A 25,409-nucleotide genomic window follows, 5' to 3' on the forward strand; every position below is an offset into this window, starting at 1 on the left:
CTTACATCACATCTCAGCTTTAAAAGCTCAACTCCACACTCTCTATTTCTGAATTGAGAAAGCTCCTCGGATGAGAAGCGAAACGTCTTCAGCTACAGAATAGAAGTCCAGTTGTTTTTGTTTTTTAACTTTTTTTTGAATTTACCATGGCCTGGATGACTGAGAATCTACACCAGCAATATGCACAACATGGGCACTCTGGCTCTGAAAATATAAATAAAAAGTAGAGATTAATAATGTTTTTAGCTGCACTTGTGTTTGATTTGTCAAAAAGTCTGCTCTGAGGTAAATGTACCGGCTAGAATTAGCATAAGTGTTTGACAGGTGTTCTACTCAGAGCATTTCTTTTTAAATCCAATGATTCCCCGCCTGCTGTGAGCTTAGACAGCAGCGTTCCTAATCTGATTTTCATGGATTGTTGAGGAGAAATTTTCACTTGTATGTGTGCGGAAAGAAAAAAAAAAAAAAAAAGACCTCTGGAGAGTTGTTGATGGTGAAGTCCCATTGAGTCAGAAAGTAAAATGGAGGAGGCGGGAGGGTTGACAGCTGACACCGGCTTCCCGGTAAATCATCAAAGTGAGGTGTTCGGGGCCTGTTTGAACACGGCAACACTTTGCCTCCTCTAAGATGCCTCTAAAGCCCACTCATCAACGCACATGTAGACGGACAAACTGACTCGTTTAACCCACACACATAAATGCCCTGGTTAGGCTTGACATCGCTGACCTCATCACCTTTGTTCCCTGCCCTGACTAATTTCACCCCTGTAAACGAGCGGGGGCCCTCTGTCTGCGTCCTCCTGTCCTTCTCACATTGTCTCTCTCTGTCTGCAGACCTGAATGAGTGCGGGCTGAAGCCGAGGCCCTGTAAACACAGGTGCATGAACACTTATGGGAGTTACAAGTGCTACTGCCTTAATGGCTACATGCTGATGCCTGACGGGACGTGTGGAAGTAAGTCTCACAAACGCACTCGCACAAGACTCAGCAGTGTGATTGTTCACGCTGTTTGAATTATTGTCGGAAGTGTAAAAGATCTATTTTCTCCCTTTTTTGTTTTTCTCTCCTCTGCTTTGGAAACGTGCATGTGATACTGTGAGATGTTCATCGTTAGTAGCAGGGGTGTCAAACTTCAGGTCTCAAGAACCACTGTCCTGGAAGTTTTAGGTTTTTCCTGCTCCAACACACCTGATTCAAATGGTTTAATTACCTCCTCACCAAATCATCAAGTTCTCCAAAAGCATGTCCACAAGTCATCCATTTAAATCAGGTGTTTTAAAGCAAGAACACGTCTAAAACATGCAGGAGAGCGGCCCCCGAGGAACGGAGTTTGACACCTGAGGTTTAAAGTATTAGCTCAGATCTTTTGAAATGGAGCTGAATTCTGGCCAGATTGATGAGCTAACAGCTAGTTGGAGCAAAGCCAAGACCAAAGTGCTGCAAGTCCATGTCCATAACAGAATCAAGCCTGTCGAGGGCCTGAAGCTGACAGGCATCCAGTACTGACCTTCAGTCTTGTCCCTTAAAATCAGAGATTTCTACAGATTCTTGAAATATTTAGATGATATTATGATCTGTAGATGACGGGATATTCAAAGTCTTCCCATTTTCTTGTTGAGGAACATTATCTTGAAATTGCTGCACTATTTTTGGATGCAGCTTTTTGCAGACTGGTGAACCTCTGCCCCTCTTTACTTCTGAGAGATTCAGCCTCTCTAAAATGCCCTTTTTATACCCAGTCCTGTTACTGACCCGTTTCCAATTAACCTCATTTTTTGCAAAACGCTCTTCCAGCCGTTTCTTTTTTTTGTACCACTTACTTTTACAGCCTTTTGTTGCCTCTGTCCCAGTCTTATTTTAAACATGTGGCTGCCATCAAATTCAAACATCTTATTTTTTTCTTTAAAACGTTACAATTTCTCAGTAAACATATCCAGCGTTTAAACTATGTTCCATTGTGACTAAAATTTTAGTTCAGGAGATTTGCAAAGCATTGCATTGTGTCATTTTTTGCATTTTCAACAACATTTAAGATGAAACTGGGGTTGTAGAAGCCTTACTTCAAAACATTTAGACTGTCTTAAGTATAAATGGAGACATTTCAGAAGAAAACATTGATGACATTTTGCCCTCTTGTCATTTAGTGCGTTTTCTCTCCTGCGAGAACCTCTGACAGCTGCCTTGCAATCTTTTGATAGACTGTTTTGATTAAAGCCCCATGTTGATCTGCTTCATTATAGTAGATCTGCTGCATGAAAGACCCCTGTGAAGAGCACTTCCAAGGCTAAAATGAAAAATCTGAAAGAAACCATTTGACCCTCGAGTGAGTGTGCAGTTTTTATTAGACGCCCTGAGGTAATTCCATATAATGTGAGCTGCTGTCTGTGCACGTCTCCCTGTAAATTCAGTTTCCCACCTGATCACTGTTTTCTACACTCATTTCCACTTGAGGATGAAGTGAGTCCCTCTACCTTGTTTTAATTAGCTTTTCTTTTTTTTTTTTTTGTAGCGTTAGAAAATGAATTCTTCCCCTTTTTAAAGTCTGATCTGCGCACACCACTCGAGGCGATCTAGAATTATTCCTGGTGTTGTTTTTGTAATGATAGTGTTAAACACCTTGCCGCTCCTCTTTTCTCTCCCTTGCTACGGCTTTGATCAATGGATCACTGTGGCATTTAATCAGCCCAGACTGCCTCTGTCATCAAACTGTACTCCGGGGAGCCTGAAGCAGCTGAAAAGAGCTGCAGCAGCAGGAGTCCTGCTTTTAATTTCCTTTTTAGGGTCTGGAATTTATCTAGAGAATGCTGAACAAAATCTGTTCCATTATGTTATTATTTTGGAGGATCTTGATCTTCCCAGCACGACTCAACAGCAGCAGCGTAGCACACAGCCACCATCGATGGATTATCAGTCTCTGGGTGGAGGAAGGGGTCAGAGAGGTGGAAGGAGGACTGCTCGAGCGAAAGGTGTGAGCACAAAGCAAGTGCACAGCAGAGGAATCTAATAATGGCAGTGTGTGCGCTGTTCTGTCGGCGGCGCCTTGGGGTCAAGTTGGCTAATATCCGAAAAGGCAGGCGAAGTGGCCTGGCTCCTACAAATTGGCTGGAGGATAAAGAGTATGTGTGTAGATGTGAGGGGAGGGAAAAAGTGTGGGTGAGAGCAGAATAAACTCCCTCGTGGCACATGCATGAGTTATTATGTGGGTGTTTTTTTTGTTTTTGTTTTTTTCCCCCCTCCATCAGATGCTCGCACTTGTGCTGCGGCCAACTGCCAGTACGGCTGCGAGGTGCTGAAAGGAGAGGTCCGATGTCAGTGTCCGTCGCCGGGGTTACAGCTGGCTCCAGATGGAAGAACCTGTGTGGGTGCGTCCCTGTCTTAATATATCCTCGGGCATGAAAGCTGAGCTGCGTGTTACCACTCCCATCTACAAGCAACTGATGTACAACAACATGGCTTCTTCTCAGCTTGTAGGTTGGATGAGTGATAATGAGGAGCAACTGCTTTAGAAAATGTAAACAACAAAAAAAAAAAAAAGAAAAAATCCTAATAAAAATGCAGTTTGGGAACTGAAACAGATCTTGTTAGGAAGCAAAGTATTTCATGCTTCATGTTTGTTGCTCTGGTCAAGGATTCCATAAATATATGCTTGATTCTCACCAGATAACGTTCAGTATTATTTTATTTACGTTTTACAGTAAAAAATGAGCTGGGAAGGAGCCCCGCTCTGTCCTCTGTTCATTACCAGAATTCTGTGGTTCTGCTGCTTAGACGGGTCGCAGAAAAAAGATGGGGGGCAGCGGCGGCAGTTAACCTGTGTCAGGTTTAAGCACAGGCTGCTCCGGTCCGGCCTGTTTCTCTTATCAGCCCATTTAACTTCCAGGTAGCAAATGGAGGGGGGCGGGTTTCTAAAAACTGGGTGGACATCAATCATGAAGAAGGACAAAGGAGGGACTGGAAAGGTTTCCCCTCCACAGGTGCGATGACAATTTGAAGAAATGTTTTCCTTTGAGATGCAGATGAGCTTCAGAGAGCTTTAGAGAGCCTCGGACTTTGCAGAGGTCTAAAGCAAAAATACGTTATTTAAGGCAGAATGATATTGCATTTATTATATTTTATTTTTAGTGTTTTTATTGCGGCAAATAAAGATCCCAGCAAGGTAGTAAATAAGTACCCAAATTGCAAATCGAAACCTTACTCTTATTGTATTTTTGGTAGAAGGTTGTTCAAGATGCAGCTGCAGGGAAAAAGACAAAAAGAGGAAGGCCAAAGAGGAGATATATGGATGCAGTTAGAGAGGACATGGGGGTAGTTAGAGTGAGGACAGAGGACGCAGAAGACAGAGTTAGATGGAGGGGGATGACTCACTGGGACCCCTGAAGCCGGAACAGCCAAAAAAAGACTCTTATTGTATTTTAATTTAGACATGTCTTATCCATTCATTACTAAATAATTTATTCTTAGTAATTCATAATGTAAGTGATTTATTTAGAAAACATTTCTCCTTTAAATGTTAATAATCAGCTATGATGTTTGTTGCAGAACCAATCTGTATTAAATGGTCAAATACTTTATCACAAGAGAGAGAAAAAAAACAGGAATCCCTAAAGAGGGATGTGTTTTGGACTATTTCAGAAACTTGTTGCCTTCTTCGTAGCTGTACAGTACTAAAAATAGAGGAACACAAGAAGTAATGTTTACTAAGGCTTTGGCGTTGTGGGGAAATGATTTAGTTTGGCTCATGACAGGAGACGTTTATTGTTGGGAAATTAATTTAGCTGCTATTCATGTAACAATTTGCTTCTGTCTAAAAAAAAGTCCATGACTTTTATCTTGTAAAACTTCTGCAGATAAGATTCTTTATCTGTATTCCCATTCAAGGTGCATGTGTATGTATGTATTATTTAAAATGAAATATTTCACAGTAGCAGTTAAAGCGTATTGCAGCTCCAGCCAAAAAGAAAAAGTCCACTAGGACAGTTTGGGGTTATTGTTTTTCACTGATGAGGAACAATATTGATCCAGCAGAATGTTTTCAGCCTCCTTGTAAACAGCAGTCTTTGTGTTACAGCAGTGTCTCGGACGAGTTGGGCACCAAATAAGTGAGTCATTTTTAGGCAAATGCACTCAGGTTCTCTGTGTCTAAATATTAATGCCCACGTTCCTGCTAAGGTGAGCAACAGAGCCACTTGGAACAAGTCTTCAAATATGAAACAAGATTGAAAGCAGTGCTCTGCGAACGCAGAGGAGGAGGCTTTGTTCATAAATAAATGTTAACTAGATGAGGTGGAACAGACCTCTACTGTGAATAATAATGTTTGTTTAGTATAAATTACCTGTTTTTATATTTAATTATTTTTTTCTTTTTCATGACCACGGCTTATTGTGTGCTTTTGAACACGTTTTCTGCGAGGATGGGTCAGTGATTCGTGGGAATTCTTTTCAAATCTTCTTTCCTTTGCTGTCCTGCAGATGTGGACGAGTGTGCGGCAGGGATCGCCGTCTGCCCCAGGTTCAGGAAATGCATCAACACCTTTGGCAGCTACATCTGCAAATGCCACGAAGGCTTTGACCTGCAATACATCAACGGAAAATACCAGTGCATAGGTACCGTCACACTGACTCTGATTAAACAAATGAAGGTCACCTATAGGCTTTGATATTTAGCCTGCAATAACATGTACATTGGCATTAAAGGGATGCCTTTGGGTTCTTCTATATTATAAAGAACCATCCTCAAAATTTGCTTTGTTTTTATTTAATAGTACCAACCAGTGACAGAAGTAGAACATATTAAGTCTGTGGTTCTAAGCCTTCTTTTCCCCACTTGTTTCTTGCAAAACTCACCAACAAGCTTATGCCCAAGTACCAGTGTGAGGAAAAGACAAAAGAAAAATGCCCAACTGATCATTTTTTTATCTTTAATATATGCCAGAGATTATTTTCTTTCCATAAATCCTAAGATGAGTGGACAGGATGCTTGTAGCTACTGGTTACAGGCTTCTGTATTTTTTGTTGGGTTTTTTTGTTTTTTGTGGAAAGGAGCTGAAGACTCAGATGTGCGCTGAATGTCAGGATAACCTGAAGCTGAGTCCAACAGCTTGTCCTTTGACAACACAAAGCTTTTAGTCATCATTCTTGTTTTTTTAATGTTTTGTTTTTTTTTTCACTCTAAATCAGCGTGAAGAGTTCATCACAGCTGAGCTTTGTTCTCTGTGATGCAAATGTAAAAGCAAGACTCTTTCAGATACTTTAATAGCTGTGTGTAAACTTTGGCTAAATGGAAGTGAATCTCCTCCTGAAGCATCCTGCAAATCTGTCCGTAAACATACACACAGAGCCATGTGACCATTTCATGGACTGTTACTCCATGTTTGACATGTTTTTAACTTTTTAAAACGTTTGATTCAGAACGTTACATATGTTGGTTTTATTGTTGAGAGGGACATTTCACTCCAAAATGCATCACTCTACAACGCTCTCCTGTCGCAGATCGGCTACTACTTAAACTACTTCTGGAAACAACTTTCTATCCTGCCGTGCTCAAATGGTTTTATTATTTGCAGCGCAGCTGAAAAGTCTCAGAGCAAAGCAACAACTAACAACTCTGGACATGAAGTCATTTTAATTAGTTTGATATTGACAGCTCTAATCCAACAAAAGTAAGATCTTGGCATTTTACTCTAAGAATTCTATGAAAAAAGGTGGAAAAAACAGTTCTTTTGATTACTAATAGTTGAAAAAAATTAGTGTCTTAGATGTCATATTAAACCGTTATATATTTTTTTATCGTAAAGCAAAAACTGTACTTTCAAAATGAATAGACAATAGAACTGTTTTAAATCATATATATAAAAAATGTTTGGTTGAAGTTATTCATTGAAACCAAACCAATGAATAAAATGACCAACATTCAACAACATGTAAACCAAGGCATTTTAATGTTAGAAAATGAATTAAAAAAAGAGTCAAATGAAAATCCTTTGTGTAGTTAATGGTGTTATGTAATGCTAAAGTAGTTCAAATCTAAAAGACGTCATTGAAACTGCTTGTTTTTTTTTTTTAGTTCTGACAGTTTAATATGAGAAAAATATGCACTGAAACTAAAATACAGTTGGTTTTCTCTACAAGTTGACTTCTGTAATTTGCCCTTTTCATCTCCAGTTTTTATTTATTCTTTAAGCGCGGCCTGTATGAAAAGACTTAGCCTTCGCAGTTAAAGTGTTTGAAGAATGCTTAAACGGCTTTGCTTTGTCAGATTCTCAGGATATTTTTGCCCCCATTTTTTTTCATTCATGAAAAAAGATCCCCATTATTCACTGAAGTGCTTCTTTTTGGGTTTTTTTCTGTTAGACAAAAATCTGAGCTTTTCTTCGAGCACACATGAAGCAATTAGCCTTTGATATTCCGCTGTTATGTCTGAAGTTTTTCCCCTCTTGCTCCCTGTAGCTGAATGTTTTTCTGTCTCTATTATCTTTCAGACGTGGATGAGTGCTCTTTAGGCCTGAGCCACTGCAGCAGCTTCGCCACCTGCTACAACACGCCAGGCTCATACAAGTGCAAATGCAAAGACGGCTACAGGGGGATGGGACACGACTGTAAACGTAAGGCCCTGGGAACCAAATTGTTGGCCCCGATGCTCACTTTTTGCCAAGAGGAGTGGCGGCGGGGGCCTCTTGTTTTTGTTTTCTTTGCCTGATTTTTTTTTTTTTTTCGAAACGTCAGGCAAGCAAGAAGGAGGGGAGGAATAGCTTTCCAAGAATTGTGCTGGTTCTGAAATTCCTTTCTTTGTAACGGATGTCAGTCAGGGGCTGAAATCACCCTGCCTCCCTTATCGCATGAGCCCAGAGTGAGCCCAGTTTTGCCACGCGGACTTTCTAATCAGCCAAAAGGAGAACTCATCAAAAAAATGGGAAAAAAATTTACGTAGTTTGACTGGCATAATGATAATTAGCCTGAGAAAAAATGTGATTTGGTTTCTCTATTTTTCTTTAATCATTTTAAACATATATCTCAGTCCACAGAGGAAAGAGGACGCCGCTTAGAAATGCTCCCCGCCCGTCGCCCCACCAAAGGGTGCGACGAGGGGGAAGCATTTGCTCCAAGAGTCGAGTTACGATATTCCATTTGTGGGTCACGTATCAAAGTGGCCTGCAACCTAAGGAGGGGAATAACTGAGTTCAAACTGCTTACGTTTATCCACGCTAATTCCTCACTTAGTCTTTTCCACCAGAAACCCCCCACCCACAAGTCCTGTGTCTGCTTGAGACGCAAAACAAAGAGTAGAGGAACAAAGAAAGGGGAGAAATCCTTTAGATTCATCAGTGTTCAGCAGTCTGAGCACAAAAAGCTTGATGGTGCAGGAACTGTGGCTAGCAAACAAATATTTACTGATCAGGATGGCCACATGAGCAGAATTAATCAAACTTGAAGTCTGGGATCCAGGCCTTACTGTGAATGTATCTGATCTTTTGCATGTGTCAGGTTGTGTTTCAGTGAGATTGCAGGATGCTAACATTTAGGTAATAGATATCTGGAGAAGTCTCAGTTGGTGAAATAAAGCCCTCCTCTGCGAAAGTCAGGCTAATCACTGCAGTTAGTCTGCAATTCTGCACCTCATTAACTCCTAAGTGCTCATATTTCAGTGCTTCATCTGCATTCTCTTATGATCCCAGCCATTCCAAAGGTGGTTATTGACCCTCCGAGACCCGGCAAACTGCCTCCGAATCATCACAACCACATCCCAGACTTGGATCACAGGAGGATCCCCACAACCCGCCCGGCGGTGACTCCAAAACCACCCATCTTCACGGTCCCCAAATTACCTGCCACAACCACGACCAAAGCTCCTCTGCCTCCCAGGAGGGTCACCCCGCCTCCACGCAAGCCAGCCGTTCCAACTCGCAGGCCTTTCATCCCAACGAGGAAGCCCACGCACAAACCGTACATCCCACCAAAGCCAGCGGCTCCCACCAGACGACCCCCGCTGCCACCACCGCCGCCGCCGGTCACAACGGTAGACAACACCATCCAGAGGGAGGTCACCAAACAGAGAGGAGACGTGCACAGTAAGAACTGAAACTCTGATTTTCTTTTCACAAACAGCTGATTGAAATTCTGCATACAAAAGCCAGCTTCATGCCTCACGGTCTTTCATTTTAAACACAATTTATCTGTCATGTACTTAACCTTTAAAGACAAGCATAATTAAATGGAAAACGTAGCATTCCTCGAATGAATGCATACCACCTGCTGCTCTGCATGCCAAAGGTTTAATCAAAAGTCTTCTGTGATCTCAACTACTACCAAACCAAACCGTGGCTCAATATCTGTAAAACTGACAGAGTTAAGGCGATTTTTGTGCTCGCTAAGGTCAGTTAGCTGTGGCGGGTAGCTTGAATTGCGTCAACTTCAAAAATGATTCAGTTGTAGATGTGCATCCAGTGATTAATTTCTCATTCAAATCATTGGTTCGTGAGATATTTTGCTAACAAACATACAGACAATTAAACACTCTCAGACACATGCGATAACACGATCATCCACCTTCCATGGCAGCAGGCAATAACAGTTTGCGTGGCTGATCAACATGAATATTTTCTTAACTTTTTACCCATGCAAGGATTGGTCTCTGAAAGAATTTGAAAGCGGCTCTATTTACAAACACAAAATTAACATATTGTCTTGGTAACGTTGGCAAACCGTCTCCTTTCTACAAATAATTTTGTGTCTTTTAGGCTGCAGTGTTCCAAGAGTTGGATTTAAGGTTGACAAAAGGAAAGTATCAGGCTCTTGGTATAAGCCTCTTCCGGCTCCTCTGTGTTCCTCAGCTGTATTTTATCTCCTGGTGCAGGGCAGGTAGAGCACACCGGCTGTTTACAGAACAGCTGCTGCGTGTCTGAAAAACAAAGCCGAGCCGAACTGTAGCACTGAACAGAACCTGTAAAGCTGCAGGCTGTGAGAACAACAAAAAAAGAAAGCGCTGAGGTGAGGCGTCATAAAAGCTGAGTGACACTCGCAGGATCGATCTCATTACTCCTATCCAAGAACACATTTTTCATCCAGACCCAGTAAAGTTCAGGCCTCAGCTACTCATGCATTTCAAATGTACGCTTTTACTGTAAATATACCAACATAAAAGCCTCTAATGGAACAAGGGGGTTTTTGAAACTAACTTTTGGACTTTTTTTTGTTGCTTTTTGACAACTTTTCATTTAGTTTTGGGTGAAAGCCTTTGAACAGGTACTGTTAATGTCACACTACAGAGTTTTGTTTACCTGAAAGGTGCTGTGTAATGTCATATTTTTATCTCTCGGCAGCGATACAAGGCTGTAACTTATCTGTGAAGTTGTCAGTCAGTCATATGTACAAAACTTATTAACCAAACACAGCCAGCTAAACACAAACCTGCTTTAATAGCATAATCCCTGGGAAAAAAAGGTAAAAGAATTACTGTTTTCTAAGAATGCTCATTCTGCTGATTTAGGTACTTAAAGTCAAGATTCACAAATATGACACAAGACTTCTTTTCATGTCAGAGCTGAACATTTTGTTTTTGCAAAACGAGCCTCATAAATTAGACACAATTTTGACCTTTTTGTCTCGAACAAGTAGAGAACAAAAACGAACACTCCTGAATGAGAAGGGAGTTAAATATTGTCATTTGCATTTCTGAAACAAATGCTTTCACAAATCAAAATATGCAAATGAGCGCGCTGCAAAAGGAGAGTGTTTGCAGACCTTAACAAGCTGTTGCAGATGACTGTTTGACAGAAAACATGGATCCAACAAGAGAGCCGTGGGTTTTGAACAATGGGGCAGATTATGAAACGGCAATTTAATAATGTGGATAAACGTGGTGGATGGTTCTAACAACTACAAACTAAAACAGGAAGGTCAAAGTGAATAACACACAGATTAATCGAGGACAGCATCAAGAGTGGGAGGACAAAAAGAGTAACCGATAAGATAAACATCGGAACTCTTCAAAAGTGGCAATTGTTTTAAATACAGTATATTTTGGTCAGACCTTGTAAATGAAATACACACTGTTAGCGCTTGGAGTATGTGTTGAGGAGGATGTAGCTACTACCACATCAAACTTTAGCTTAGTATTTGTAAATTAGCCATTTCTGAGTTGGCTACGGTAGATCATCTTCAATTAGTCAATGAGCTGTAGATGTGGGCACTAAAGGCAAAGAAGCCAAGCAGTGTGTACCAGTTAAAACAGTGGTTTCCAAAGTTAGGGACGGGATCCCACTGTGGGTCACAAAGCACAAACTTTGGAGTCTTGAAAGGATTTGCAACAATTAAATAAAGTTTAAAAATGACAAGTAGTAAGATATTTCTGCTTTATTTGTTTCAGGAGACGAGAAGTAGACTTGTGTAAGGGTAGAAACAGTGTAATGGTTTCTGAGACACTAAATGGAGGTAAATAGGTACGTCCGTTTCAAACATCATTGCCCTCGTAGTCCCCATGCGTGTTTTAGACTGGCATGGTTGTCAGACAACACATCCACTAGAGGCCAGTGCAGAGTTCAGAGTTCACTTCCGAGTTAGGTCAGTTTTAGAAAAGAGAAAAACCTTGCGACAGTGGTGGAGGAGACCACGATGAACCACGTTAACCAGAAAGTTGTTGCGCAACGCCACCTCCGCAATTTCTGTAGGGACTGCTCCGTTTGCTGCGTTTGGGTGTGCATCCGCAGGTTCTCTGGGAACATACTAAAATGCTTTGTGTATTTGTCGTTGAGCATGACTGGGCCTTTACGCGCTTGTTTATTTGGCCTGTTAGCGAATGTTTGAATACTTCAACCAAAGATATTTTGGGTCGCACGTCTCAGGCCGCAGTTATTTTGTGAGTCAAAGTTTGGAAAAGGCTGGCTTACAGTATCTGTGCTGAATTTGTCTCAGCTACTGTTAAACGAGCGCCACTATCAGCACGGTTAAAAGGAGAGTTTCTGCTCCTGAGTTAATTATGTTTTTGGCTTCACTTAACAAGTCCAACTCCTGCTGATCCCCACGCCGCACCGTGCTCCACGCCATGCACGAAGAACGAATACTAATTTCATTAAAAGTGTAGCACCATCTTTCTTTGTTTTAGTTTGACATTCTTGATCAAAATAGGATGGAAGATGGATTTCAAATAATGACAAGTTGTTAGAGTTAAATTGCTCTGCTTTACAATAGAAGATAATCACAGCGATTATCCTCCGCCGCTTTCTAACAGTGTTAAGTACATTGACCTTTGCAAAAAAAAGGGAATAGTTTCTTTATGAGATAATCCATGGAAACGCGTGACACACTCCATCTGAAATTAATCTGTTTAAAACAGAATTCACTGGAAAGATTTTTTTTTTGAGCACAGAAGGTAAAAACTCTGCATTTCGGCATTGACGGGGTAACTCTACCTTTTGGTGACAAATGAGATGCCTACACGCGTGCTGCTGCAATAAAAAGCATCAATGAGCACCGGGCTTTTGTAGGCGAGAGCACCAATCCATTCTCTGACGCTGCGTCAAATGTAGAGTTTCCTGCTTCTTCAGTAAAGTTATGGTTGAATGCAAAAAGTAAAATGAATTGAACAAACTAAAATAAAATAAAAAAACTGATCAAGATTAAGAGTCTTTCTTGTCGTTTTGCATGGCATTTACACAATGCACAGGCTGAAACAAGTGTTTCTCACCTGCTTCTGTCAATGCAGTCAGTAAACTAATATCCATCCATCCATTTTCTTTACCTGCTTCTCTAATCCAGGTCGTGGCCAGCTGGTGTTTATCCCCAGCAGTCACTGTGCGAAAGGCAGGGGACACCCTGGACAGGTCGCAAGTCCATCACAGGGACACATAGAGACAAACAACCATTCACACTCTCACTCACACCTAGGGACAATTTAAGGAGTTATCAATTAACCTAACATGCATGTTTTTGGTCGGTGGGAGGAAACCGGAGTACCCGGAGTAAACCCAGGTGAGCACTATGCCACTGTGCCACCCCAGTAAACTAATATGAAAAAAGTTTAAAAAAAAATAAAGCTTTAAAAATTTCTCTTAGTATTTAAAAACTACCACAGCTTAAGAAAACCCCACAGCAGCATGAATTGTACAACATTCAGTACACAGATGCAGCAGCTCTCTCCCTGAGAGGGATTAGATTTAAGTGTGTGTGCACGCGCGTGTGTGTGTGAGGACAGGGAGAGGGCACAGACCATATATGAGTCATACAGTGTGTTTAGCTATTGATAATCTATAATCTGGAGCTGTAAATTCACACATTTACTTCATTCTAAAGTCAAAGAAAATGCAACAAATTCACAGTTCACTGCAGTCTGCGTTGGAGCAGGTGGAGCAGGAGGTTAGCACTGTTGCCTCGCAGCAAAAAATTCCTGGATTTGAACCCTGTTGTTTGTTTATGTTGAGTCTCCCTATGCACATATGAGGTTTATCCAGGCACTGTTGTTTTCTCCCACAATCCGAAACCATGCATGTCAGGTGAACTGGCGACAGAAAACTGGCCTTAGGTGTTAGCGTGAATGGCCGTCTGTGATAGACTTGGTTTGTTTTTTTTTAACCAGACTCCCTTAAACTCATCCCAGTTGCAACTTGCCTGATGAGACGGAGCAGCTCATGTAAAAATGAGGGGTTAGACACTGTGATTCCTCCTCAGCCTGCCAGATGGCAACTCATAATTAGAAAAAAAAAAAAAACGACACCGGAGAGGAGATTGCATTAACACCTGCCTGCGCCGCTTCAGGGAGAAATCAGTCTAACAGTCTGCGGCTCTGGAAAGCAGAGCTTCCTGAAGATGGTTTGAAGAAGAAAGAGATGAAGAGGGAGGGACGGATATCACAGAGTGCTGCGTCTGTTAGCAAAACGTCTCATGAAAAATTTGATGGATTTTAATAAAACTCTCAAAAACCAATCATTGGATGTTCATCTACAGCCTATTAAATATTGAAGTTGACCCAATTTAAGATGGCTGCCACCACTAATTAACCTTATGAAACACAAAAACGGCTAGAACTCAGTTGACTTTACAGATATTGAGGTAAGATTTGGTGTGGTAGTAGCTGAGACTCATCCCCAACACATGCTTTGAGCTCTATACATTGTGGGATTTTTTTTTTTACCTAAAACATTGCCAATAGGTCTCGGTGTAAACTCTGTCTTTCTGTTATCAAAATATCTCATGAACCACTGGATGGATTTTAATAAAACTCTCAGAACGCAATCACAGGATGTACATCTACAGCCGATTAACTCAGAGTCACCCCAGTTTAAGATGGCCACCACAGCTAATCAACATTAGTGAACACAAACATAGCTCCAGCTATTGATCTAAAATCCACATGCTGTACCTCTGAGCGCTAAAACATCTCATGAGATCAGGGTTTGACTAAAGCGGCTGTATCTCCGTCCCTTTTCAGCACAAGATGATCTCAGTTCAAAGCTTTGGCACGAAGGGAGGCGAGCAACATGCATTCCTTAAAGGAATCTGAGGCTTTTAATATATTTTGAAGTTCTCACTTTGCCTTCGTATCTGCATGGCTTCCCCTTTTTTTGCATCTCCCCTCCCAACTAACACCTTCTCCTCGTTCTTCCTCCTCCTGCTCCAGTTTTTTGAGGCAGAGGCACAGAATTAGTATCACGGCTCTCATCAAGTCAGCAGGAAAACAAACAAGGATATTTCCCAAGTGGAGTTCCTTTTTAAAAGGCTACACGCTCCCTGCAGGATAAGAAAACCCACAATCCTGTGAGACAATTAAAACCTTCTCAACACCTTGTGGAGTTTCTACAAAAAATAAAACTACATTAGGCTAAAAGCAGAGCTGTTTTTTTTTTAAAAGCTCCATTAAAGCTGTCGTGTGGGGACACAATGTTTCATCTAAAGTTGGATACACATGCTGAAATTGTTTGCTCCACATTTTTGGCAGAACATAGCAAATTCCTTTTCTAGCAACTTTTACTGACTTAGAATAAATAGAATAAAACATTTGGAACGTTTCAAAATGAAGCAACATTTAGCATTTAGAAATTCATCATTATTCAGTGTCTTCTTTGCCAGAAGGGACAGATTTACATGGAGTGGCTTGTGCAGAGATTTTATGTTTTATGTGCCGAGGTTTTGATGCATTTAAAATTAATGCAGGACTGTGAATGTAATGGGTGTATTTTTGTTTTCAGGGCCAAATTTCACTTTCTCTGGACAACCTTCTGACCTCTTGATAAATCTTGTTTTATTAAAGTCAACTCTGCCTGTCTGTTAGCAAAATATCTCATGAATCAGTGCACAGATTTCAATGAAACTAACCACTGGATGTGTATCTACAACTGAGGCATTTATTGGATCCAATTCAAGATGGCCACTATGGCTAATTGACATTAGCAAACAAAAAACTTGTTTTTTGTTTTTTTTTTACAGATATTGAGGTAAAATGTTATGTGGTAATTCAAAACCTGGTTTTGTCATGTTTTTTACATTTTGTTTCCCCCATTTGCTCTTATTCTGGATGCAGTTCTGACTGTTTTAGATGTTTTTGCACAACAAAAATAAAACTGATCAGATAAAGTCCAATCAAGGCTCCTAATAAAAAAGCCTGCAGTAATTTTCTGTCATCCAGGCTGCTGTTGCTTAAAACGTGTTTGAGCTGTTCAAGGATTTTAGTGTTTCTTAAAAACATTTTATAAGATGACTGTAACTGTAAAATAAAATAAACCTGACAGCAGAGAAAATGTAGTTATATTGATTTTTTTAAAAACAACATGTTTTTATTGTAGGAAATTTCAACAGTCTCATGTTGTTGAAAGAAGGCGACACAATGCGTTGACAGGGTGGGTGGGGGGTCTGGATCTAGATGGAGGCGCACGAACACAGACGCACACAAACAGAGAGGACTCGGATGCCAAGAATTGCTGGAGAGCCTGGTGTGTGCGTGACCTTTCCTGCTCTCAGATTCCCCCGACTGAAAGACTGCAGCACTCTGCCAGGTGGTCCCGACCCGGTGTGAGGATGAGGATGAGTGCTGGGAAGGGACCGGCGTTGGAAAAGCCTGAGGGTTGACATTTGAAGTAGCTTACAGTTCACTCAGAACAGAAAGTTAGCGCAAAAATGCTAAACGCAGTTTCACTGACAAGCGTGTTATTTTGGCTCCAGTGACATTCTATCAAAGTTTTAAATTTTTCTTGATGAGAAACGTGCATAAACCAGTGAAAACCAGCCTGGATTGCCTTTTTTTCTGGTGTTAAAGCACCAAAAAGGATATAAATGAATAAATAAAAGCTGACCTTTAATAACACAGCTTGGCCCTTAGCATTTGTGCTGTGTGACCCCTCTGGAGAGGGACAGCGGTTCTTTTTTTGTCTGGCTGCACGCCTTACAGTATGCGCATGTACTGATGTACTGGCTGCAACCTTTGCCCAGACGTTGCATCAGATGAACCGTCGCCCTTTCCTTTTGTCATGACTTACGTTTGACCTCAGCCGTTCTCACGGGGTTTTTCAGCTCCTCCGTGTTCTGCGACCTCGTGTTCCTAATCCGGGGCATGCAGGAGCTAAACCGTGACATTGATTCATCCCCGTGAAGTCCTTTTGTTGAGCAATGAAACAAAGCCGTGCAACAGCTCCAAGCAGATAGCAATGAGCAAATATAATACCTTGGTTAATCCTTTATCTAAACCCATATCTTTCTCTCTCTCTCTCCCTAGTCCCTCGGAATCACGGCCACAACACGGTCCTCGACGCCGACTTTGACATTGAGCTCGGCAACACGGCGGAGGACATCAAGGACGACCCAGGTAAACATGTGACAGACGCAGTTGCCAAAAGACGACAGACTAATCACATGAGCGATGGACGAACTGACGGTCACCTCCCGCAGAGCCGTTACGGAGGTGAAGGTGCGATCAAACGTGTTTTGATGAAGAGTCTCACCACGAGGCGACGTGTTGTACCTCGGACGCATCAGTTTAAACTGCGGCTCTCAGCCCAGAAAAGCACCGTCAGACGTCTGCCTCTCACATTCCTCCCGCCTGATTGCTCAAATGATTAATTGATTTGAAGCACGTCAGTTTTCTGCACAGCACATCTACTTAATGCAGGACTTGATGCAGAATTCCCCTCAATAATAACAAGCTTTGTGAAGAAAAAAGGATTCCGTGTCATGTTCACTCAGTATGATTTATTAATGCCAGAGGAGGAAAAAAAACAAACCGATTAAATGGCCTAATGACTTGTTTTTGTGTTTGTTTTTATTCAGCGTGCGTCCTTTTATATACTCTATCAAGAGAGGAGGCCTTTTGTGTTGCTCAAAAAAAAAACGAATAAAAAGTGACTTATCTTTCTCTGGAAACCCTGTTTAAGAGACTAAATGATTGATGTTATTTTTATCTTTGGAGCTATTTGTACAGCAAAGCATACTTTATTGGACTGACTCACTGATATTGTCTCAGCATCTCCATTAGGGAAGAAAATGTCAGTCACTTAATATTGTGACTCAAAGCTTGAAACAATAACATATTTTTAGCATGATGGGTGCAACAGGAAACAGGCTCAGAAAAGTGCACATTCACAGCCAATCAACTCCATTGCATTTGATTTTTTTCCTTGAAAGTGTCAAATATCCTCGCGAATTATAAAAAATGACTCTATTTTCATCAGAGGGAGCACAAGATTTCCTCCTGTTGACATTAAAAGACCTGTTTGTATGTGTGAACCCACCACTTCCTCTAAAATAGCCTGTTGCTCTGTTCAGGGTCGGGCTATCTGAGCTGCTCCTTTGATGACGGTCTGTGTGGTTGGATTCGGGACAAAGATGGAGACCTGCACTGGGAGACAACACCTGATCCAGCAGGTAACTAGACAGCAAAGTCGGTTATCCCCAGTTATATAATTCGTTAAATAAAGGGGTTTTAAATATTAGAAGTCGACCAATATGGTGTCTTCTAAAAGAGTAATCCTAAAAGTCAGGGCTGCTGATTTTTTTGTTTGTTTATTTAATATGACAAAAATGTAACCTAATTGCATCTGTTATTGATGCATATCCTGTAACTACTTCCTGTAAGTTTAATTAGAATTCGTTCAGTAGTTTTTGAGCTATTTGCTAAAAAACAGACACACAGACAGCAATGAAAACATTTTCACTCTGCTCTTGTCTTTTGGCAGCGGGCGACAATAATAAACATTTATCAAACAACACTTAAGAAACTTGCTAATTAACCTCAAAGTTGATTGCAGACTCAGGATGAATCTAGTTCCAAAGTACTTAAGTGTTAGCTCCCTTTTTTCTTCTAAAAATAACATTTAATATTTGGCAGTTAAATATAAATGACTCAGAAAAATAAATATGTAATTCTTAGGCTTCTAACTCATAGGTATGTCGTTTTTATTAAAGTGCTGCTGCTGATCGTCCTCCTGAGCAGTGGTTCTCAAAGTTGGGGTCAGGACCCCTCTGCAGGTCATGTGCTATTTGCCAATAGCACACTATTGCAAGAATTGATTTTAAAATATGAAAAACAGCAGTGATAATGTTGATGAAAATACTTCAGCCAGCATCTCACTGGGCTGTGACTGCTGGCAACTAGTTGGTGATCGGCCAAAATGTCTTGAAACGTTTGCAGGGGTTCTCAATTTCCTTATGTGCAAAGGCTTAGAGAGTCTTGTTGCTTGAGTTTTGAACATTTGAGTGACAAACTCGCTCTCAAAATAGTTGCAGAGTGGTTGCGGCCAGCTCAAACCCTTCTCAGTTTAGATTCCTTAAATTCTAGAGCACTATAGATGTATTTTGACACCTGCGAGGGAGCTGTCCTATGACAGAAAACACAAGAGGCTACAGCACCAAAAGTCCAGGTCTAAAAGCCATGCCAATAATAAATATGGATTTTAAAACTGGTCCAAATCTTCACTTCTGAAGGCTACTAAAGTAGATTAAACCACAAATAAGGGGGCAGCTGCCACTATGTGTACAAAGCGAGCCAAATTGGGTATGATCTGGGTGGAGGTGGGCAACAAAATATTGTGCATGGCCAAGAATACAGTTTCCCAAACCGTGCACACAAAAAAACACTCAAAATGCAGCCGCACAGCTCTTTGGTCACTTGGTCACAAACCCTCAGAATTCAGTGAAACCGCAACAGAAAACTTTCCTCATGATTTTGAGTTACCAACTTGTCTCCAACAGTCCCACCCCTGGGAGGTACTACTTTTAGGCTGTTTGTTCTCTTACTCTTTTTAGACTTATTTGCAATATGTGTACACTTCAACCAGGAATAGATGGGGTTGCAAGTCTTTGCTGCTGTTATTTTTTCGATCAGAAGGTGAAAAGTTTTCAGTTTTCAGCCCTGGTCCTTGGAATCCTATGCCCTGCATGTTTTAGACGGTTTCCCTGCTCCAACACACCTGAGCCAAATGACTGAATTATCTCCCCAGCAGGTCATCAGTTCAGCAGAAGCCTGTTAATCAGCCATCGATTGTAATAAGGTGTGTTGGAGCAGGGAAACATCTAAAACATGCAGGAAAGTGGGTCATGAGGTCTGAAAAACAGCTCTAGAGTCTGCCTGTGGCTGTTTGACACAAATGTTTTACACATTTTCTGTTTTCTCTGCAGCAGCAACACTTTTTTTTGTTTGCCCACAGATGTCCCTGCTTGGTAATCAGCTAAGCAGGCTCCAAGATGGTCAGCGGCAGATTATTAATGGCAAATATTGGCCTAATTAATCAGGCAGCCTACCTGTAATTAAAATGTCTGGGGGGTTTTATTGTTTTTTTAAAATTATTATTAACATGCGCACACTTGCAAACTTACAGGAAAGAAAATCTGTTTTGTTCCCCTCAGTTACAGGTCAAAATGAGTGTCACTTGAAAGGCAGTCATTTGTTGTTCTTTGATTAGTGCTTTGCTCAACAAAGGAGTTCAAATGAGAAGTGGATTACTTGTCTCATCAGTGGAACCTGGGGCTTCATTAAATGGGAATCCGACACCCGTTTTTTTTGGCTTCCAACAAGGAGAAGACACAGTAAATTATGTTGAAAAGGCACAAGAAGTATTATTAGTCCCGTGCCCTGGCTCCGTTGAAGGAACAGTAACTACATTGGCTTTTATGGCAAGTTTTCTCTCTCTCTCTCTCTCTCTTTCTCTGTCTCTGTCTCTGTCTCTGTCTCTCTCTCTCTCTCTCTCTCTCTCTCTCTCTCTCTCAATAATACAATTAAGGTTTTTTTTTTCCCTAAAACTTTTATTTTTTCTGTAAAATAATTACTATTACATTATAGCTTAGTGCTGACTGTGAACAATAATCTCTTAAAGGCAGCTCTTCAACTGGCAGCAGCTTGTTTATGTTGAATCAGAGGCATTTCAATAATGTGTCTAACCATGCATGCATTGTTTGGGTGTTGTGAAGCGAGTAGTTGGTGCTGTTTATCACTTAACATCTTTTTGATAGACCGCCACAGGCAAACACGTCCTTTAAAGGAATGGCTCAGACTTGGCGGGAGCTCATAATTTATGCAAAAAGCCCCTGCGGCTCACCCATTCTTAACGCAGCCTCAGTAATTAACACAGCCATAAATGGCTCTGCCAGATAAGCAAAATACGCACATCAGCATTAATCAAGCTGTCCCCAGGAGCTCTTTCACATTAAATTTTAAACCTATACCTCTCCGATCACTAATGCATAAATTAATGAAATGAATCTCTGTTTGCCCTGGCAACGGGATAACAGGCTCACCACAGTGTAGAATATTTGTCAGCACATGATGTAAAGCAGTGAAACAAAGGCAAGAAAATCTAAAGATGAGAAATTTTGATCAGGTGATTTTTTTTTTTTTTGAACAGTGCCCATCCCTTTGAATACACTGATACAAAATGTTTCAAGTTTGATGCAAAAGAAGACTACATTGTTAAAAGATACAAAGGTTTCAGGGTAAGAAATATTAAATCAAGGAACAAAACAGAATAAAATTTAAAACTTGCATTACTTCCTTGCATGCCAAAGTTTTAATTAAGTCTTGTGTAGCCTTTGGAATATGTATTGGCTATGAGTCTCAGCTACTGCTGTGTCAAATGTTGGCTCAATATCTGCAAAATTAACAGATTTATAGCCATTTTTGTATAAATTGATCAATTGTGGCGCCCATCTTGAATTAGGTTGACTTCAGTGGACATCTAAAAATTTCTTTCTGAGAGTTTCAATGACATCTGTCCTGTGGTTCATGAGATATATTTGCTAACAAACAAACTGGGTTGACTCCAAAGGTTCATGCAAAAGTTTAAAGCAGAGGTTTGCTGGTACTCAGAGTACGTGTTGGGGATGACTCTCAGCCACTACCACACTACTACCCCTTTTTATGGAGGCTTTGGGGGGATATGTACCGTGTGTGTGTGTGTGTGTGGTGGGGGATGGAGAGGGGTTGTTCTGCAAAAAGAAAAAAGAAGAAAATATGACTCATAAGTCATAGCAATTTTTTTTTGTGCTACATTTTTTAAGAGGCCATTCATCACCATCAGATGTCACTGTTTGATGTGACAAAGTTATGTGAGTGTGTGTTTTCATGAATTTGTCTCCACAGGTGGGCGGTATCTTACAATTCCGGAGACGGGAAACAAGAGGACTGGACGAGGGGCCCGGCTCGTCCTCCCGCTCACCCCGCCCTGGAATGATGGCAATCTGTGCCTGTCATTCCGGCACAAGCTGGCAGGCCACCACGTGGGAATGCTTCAAGTGTTTGTGAAGAAGGGGAAGCAGTACAGTCCTGCAGTGTGGGGCCGGACGGGTGGTAACGGCTGGAGGCACACCCAGATCACGTTGTGGGGGACAGGCCTGGAAAGTGTAAGTAGAAATTGTAATGTGTTGTTGTTTCAAAAACCACAACAAATACTATCATTTCTCTTTCATCATTAAGCAGTGGAAGTATTAACGTCTCGCTGTTCCTCAGGTGATCCTGAAGGGGGAGCGTGGGCGAGGCAGAAGTGGAGAGATGGCCGTGGACGACATGACCCTAAGAAAAGGCTCCTGCACAGAGGAACACAATCTGAGGAGACTCTGATTAAAAAAACCAAGAGGGGCAGGAAACACAAGAGGAAACCTCCTGAAGAGAACTGACTCTGTTGTGACAACTCTTTACTCTGCCCGGACCCTCACTCGTCCTCCTTTCATCGCTCTTGACTCTCCCCCGAATGGTACCCCACAAATAATGCGTCTGCAGAAGAGTGAATTTCTCCTACTCCAGTGTCCATGAACAAAAAGAGATGAACCTAATCCCACGGGCCGTCGCAGTCCTTTCACCCAACAGTCTTGATAGTTTAAAAACCTGCATGTATCGATTCATCGTGGAAACGTCCTCCACCTCCCGCAGACCTGACAGCCTTAAGCCACACCGCTGAGAGGTCCCCCTTGACTCATTTCTTTCTGGATTCAGCTCTGCTCCTTCGTGTTTTTCCTTACCTTTTTTTGCTTTAAACAGACACTGCGGCTTTTGATTTGCTTTAGGGTGAAACATGTGGCAGGGAATAATTTGGTTAGGAAAAACAATAAATAAAAATGGGCAAATTGTTTATTTGAGCTTTAGAAACACATTTGTATGTTTTGGATAAACTGTATTTGTCAGAATTTGGGTTTACCACATGCTTTGTTAAGTTGGATGTAGACCAAGAGTTTAAAGCAATGAGCTCGATAAGATCTGCTTTTGTTGCTGTAATCTGACATCAGAGGCCTGTGATCCGAAGCAGTTTCAACATACCCAGGATTTCTTTAGAAGATGGGACTCAATCTATCCTAACAACAAAGATCAAGCTTAACAATCCTACAAAACAGGTTATTAGCTCAGAAAGTCAAACCAGGTTCTCCAGATCTGGATATGTGCATGTTCCTGTCAAACAGGTGAAGTTGGCAGCAAGTGATTTATCATAACTCATGGACCAGAAAAGAAAAATACTAAAAACCATGGAAACCTAAAAGGCCATAATAAGCTTATCAAAAGATTTGGGAGTGTTTGATTTTTATTAGTGTACATTTTATTAAATTGTTGTGTTGCAGGTCCTGCCTGCATGACAGAAAGTTTCAGCCTTATTCTTTCAGTTAAACTCCAGACCGTTTTGAATGTCCTTAAAAAAAAACCCAACAAAGACTAAATAAAATCAGTCGAATTAGTAGTTAGTAAAATGTTACAGAAAGTGTTTTAGTTGACTTGTTATTTTGATTAGTCTGTTTTAACTGATTAGTCTTCTTTAAAAAAAAAAAACATTTATTAAGATTGCTCTGAATGTGAAAAGGATCAAACACTCTCTAAGCAGTGCAGTTTGGTGAGTATAATGCACTTTTACACTTTCGTTTGTTGTGGTCAAAAAGCATTTTTTTTTAATAGCTCAGAAGTATTTGATAAGAAAGAATAACAAAGGTTAGTTCTCAGTTATCAACAGCCAATAGGAACAAACTTTAGCATACCCAGCCTCTGTTTTAGTCTCTGTAAGCATCATTATTGGTGAGATATTTCTAATGTTACAGTGAAATGCATCAAAACTGGGACAGCGTCAAACTGACTGACTAAGAGCGCTGACTGACTGAGGCAGTGCTTTTACATTTTTTACACGTTATCAAAGTCAACTTGCTCGTGACTGTGTTAGATTTCCAGCATTTGTTACTATGGTGACAGAAAGTTAGGAATGAACCAGCTTCATGATGTTGAAAATCCAGATCTAAACCCAGAGTTACCTCGCCAAGCTTATCCTGCTTCGTAGTACAGGCCTCTAAGCTCTACGTCAACACTGGTGGGTTTGTTTTTCTTTTACTTAAAAAATTTTCCAAAATGAAATAAGATATACCAAACAATCCCATTCACGTGGCACTGTTTTAACCAAACCTGCTCATCCGATAACTTATTGAAGTCATGCTAACTAACAGGCACCTTCCCCCTTTTTTTCTTATCTGTGCTTTATGTCAAGTTGTACTTTTAAATATAATATGTTCCGTCACCTATGGTACCAAATATCCTATGTACAATAAAGATAAAGGCACTCACACGCACATTTACCAACCCAAAAGTAATTTTTTTTTCCCCCGCCTGCAAATACATACAACCAAAGGACTTTAAAAACCGTCAACCTAGAAGGAGATTTCCAAAAGGTTTACTTTCAATAACTTTAAGACCTGTGTGTTTGAAGGCCAATGCAAAAGCTCAGTTAAAAAAAAAAACACCTTAGAGTTTGGGGTTACTTGCTGAGTTTGGTCTTAAACAGCTCAGGTTTTCTTTTTGTCTCCAAAGCATTTCAAAAGTCTCCTCCTCCATCCTTCTCTACACTTTCCCTAAAGTTGGATTAACTCCCTTCAGATACTTGAAGTGTGGTGAGAAAAAAAATTCAAAATAAGTTAAACATTTCTAAGACTCAAAAATCAACTGTTCCTTTTTATTGTGCTTTGTTATAATTAAGTGCATTTGTTATGGACAACAATACCGAGAACTTTATAAGCTGAATGGTATAACTGTAAATGTAGTTGTGCGTACATACTCTATACGACACCATATGCTGTGTGATTTTTATGTTATGTAAATTCAGACACAAATTTTAATTGGCTTTTTAGTGGTTGGTGTTTGAACATTTAATTACAGAGCAGATGGAAACCTTGTGTAGTGAAAAGCTATGTTGAAAGTGCACAAAATGTGTGTGTTCGTGTGGACTAATGCTCTTTCTCTTTCTCGCAAAGCACATAATTTGTGTATTGTTTGCTGTGGCAGTGAAAGGCACATTTATCTGTACTGTTTGCATAGAGACATGCACAAGATTCGCATTTACTCATACCGGTATGTAAATAAAATATGTTTTGCTGATATGATATAGGGCTCCACGGTGGTATGCTTGTTAGCGATGTAGCCTCACAGCAAGAAGGTCGCAGGTTCTGTTTGTTAGCAAAATATCTCATGAACCACAGGACAGATTTTAATGAAACTCAAAGCAATCAATAGATGTACATATCTCTACAACTGGTGAATCTTTGGAGTCAACCTAATTGAAGATGATTGTCATAATTAATTTGATTTGGTAGCAGGTGAGAGTCATCTCCAACACATAACCCAAGCAGTAACAGACCACACACGACCTTTTGTTTAAAACTTTGACGTTAACTATTGAAGTCAACACTGTCTGTATTTTAGGAAAATACAGAGCCACTGGACACATTTTGATGACAATGGGTGATTGATAGGCATACATCCACAACTGATTAACTTTTAGCCTAATTAAAAATGGCTGTTATAGCTAGTTGCCCCTAGCAAATTCACAAATGGCTGTAATTCAGTCATTTTTACAAATAATGACCTGAAATGTGGTGTGGTAGTAGCTGAGTGTCGACCCCAACACATACTCTGAAAATTAGTAGACTGCATGAGCTATTTATTTAAAACTTTGGTATACATGGCATTGGGCAATGTGCATT

The 25,409-nt window shown here is 40.7% G+C and overlaps 1 protein-coding gene across 6 annotated transcripts in view; it reads left to right on the top strand.

Annotated features, from left to right (window-relative positions):
• The window catches only part of npnta (nephronectin a), a 70,918-nt gene extending 46,109 nt beyond the window's left edge, over positions 1 to 24,809 (top strand). For all 6 annotated transcript variants that reach the window (XM_025006108.2, XM_037974653.1, XM_025006124.2 and 3 more), the window contains 9 exons: positions 834 to 953; positions 3,242 to 3,361; positions 5,469 to 5,603; positions 7,478 to 7,600; positions 8,672 to 9,064; positions 16,696 to 16,785; positions 17,742 to 17,840; positions 21,550 to 21,809; positions 21,916 to 24,809. In XM_025006108.2, coding sequence (XP_024861876.1) covers positions 834 to 953; positions 3,242 to 3,361; positions 5,469 to 5,603; positions 7,478 to 7,600; positions 8,672 to 9,064; positions 16,696 to 16,785; positions 17,742 to 17,840; positions 21,550 to 21,809; positions 21,916 to 22,026 — 1,451 coding nt within the window. In that variant the 3' untranslated portion in view covers positions 22,027 to 24,809. The remainder of the gene's footprint in view (positions 1 to 833; positions 954 to 3,241; positions 3,362 to 5,468; positions 5,604 to 7,477; positions 7,601 to 8,671; positions 9,065 to 16,695; positions 16,786 to 17,741; positions 17,841 to 21,549; positions 21,810 to 21,915) is intronic.
• Positions 24,810 to 25,409: the final 600 nt, after the last annotated feature.

The sequence above is a fragment of the Kryptolebias marmoratus genome, linkage group LG3 (genome assembly GCF_001649575.2).
Source record: "Kryptolebias marmoratus isolate JLee-2015 linkage group LG3, ASM164957v2, whole genome shotgun sequence".
Taxonomy (NCBI): Eukaryota; Metazoa; Chordata; class Actinopteri; order Cyprinodontiformes; family Rivulidae; genus Kryptolebias; species Kryptolebias marmoratus.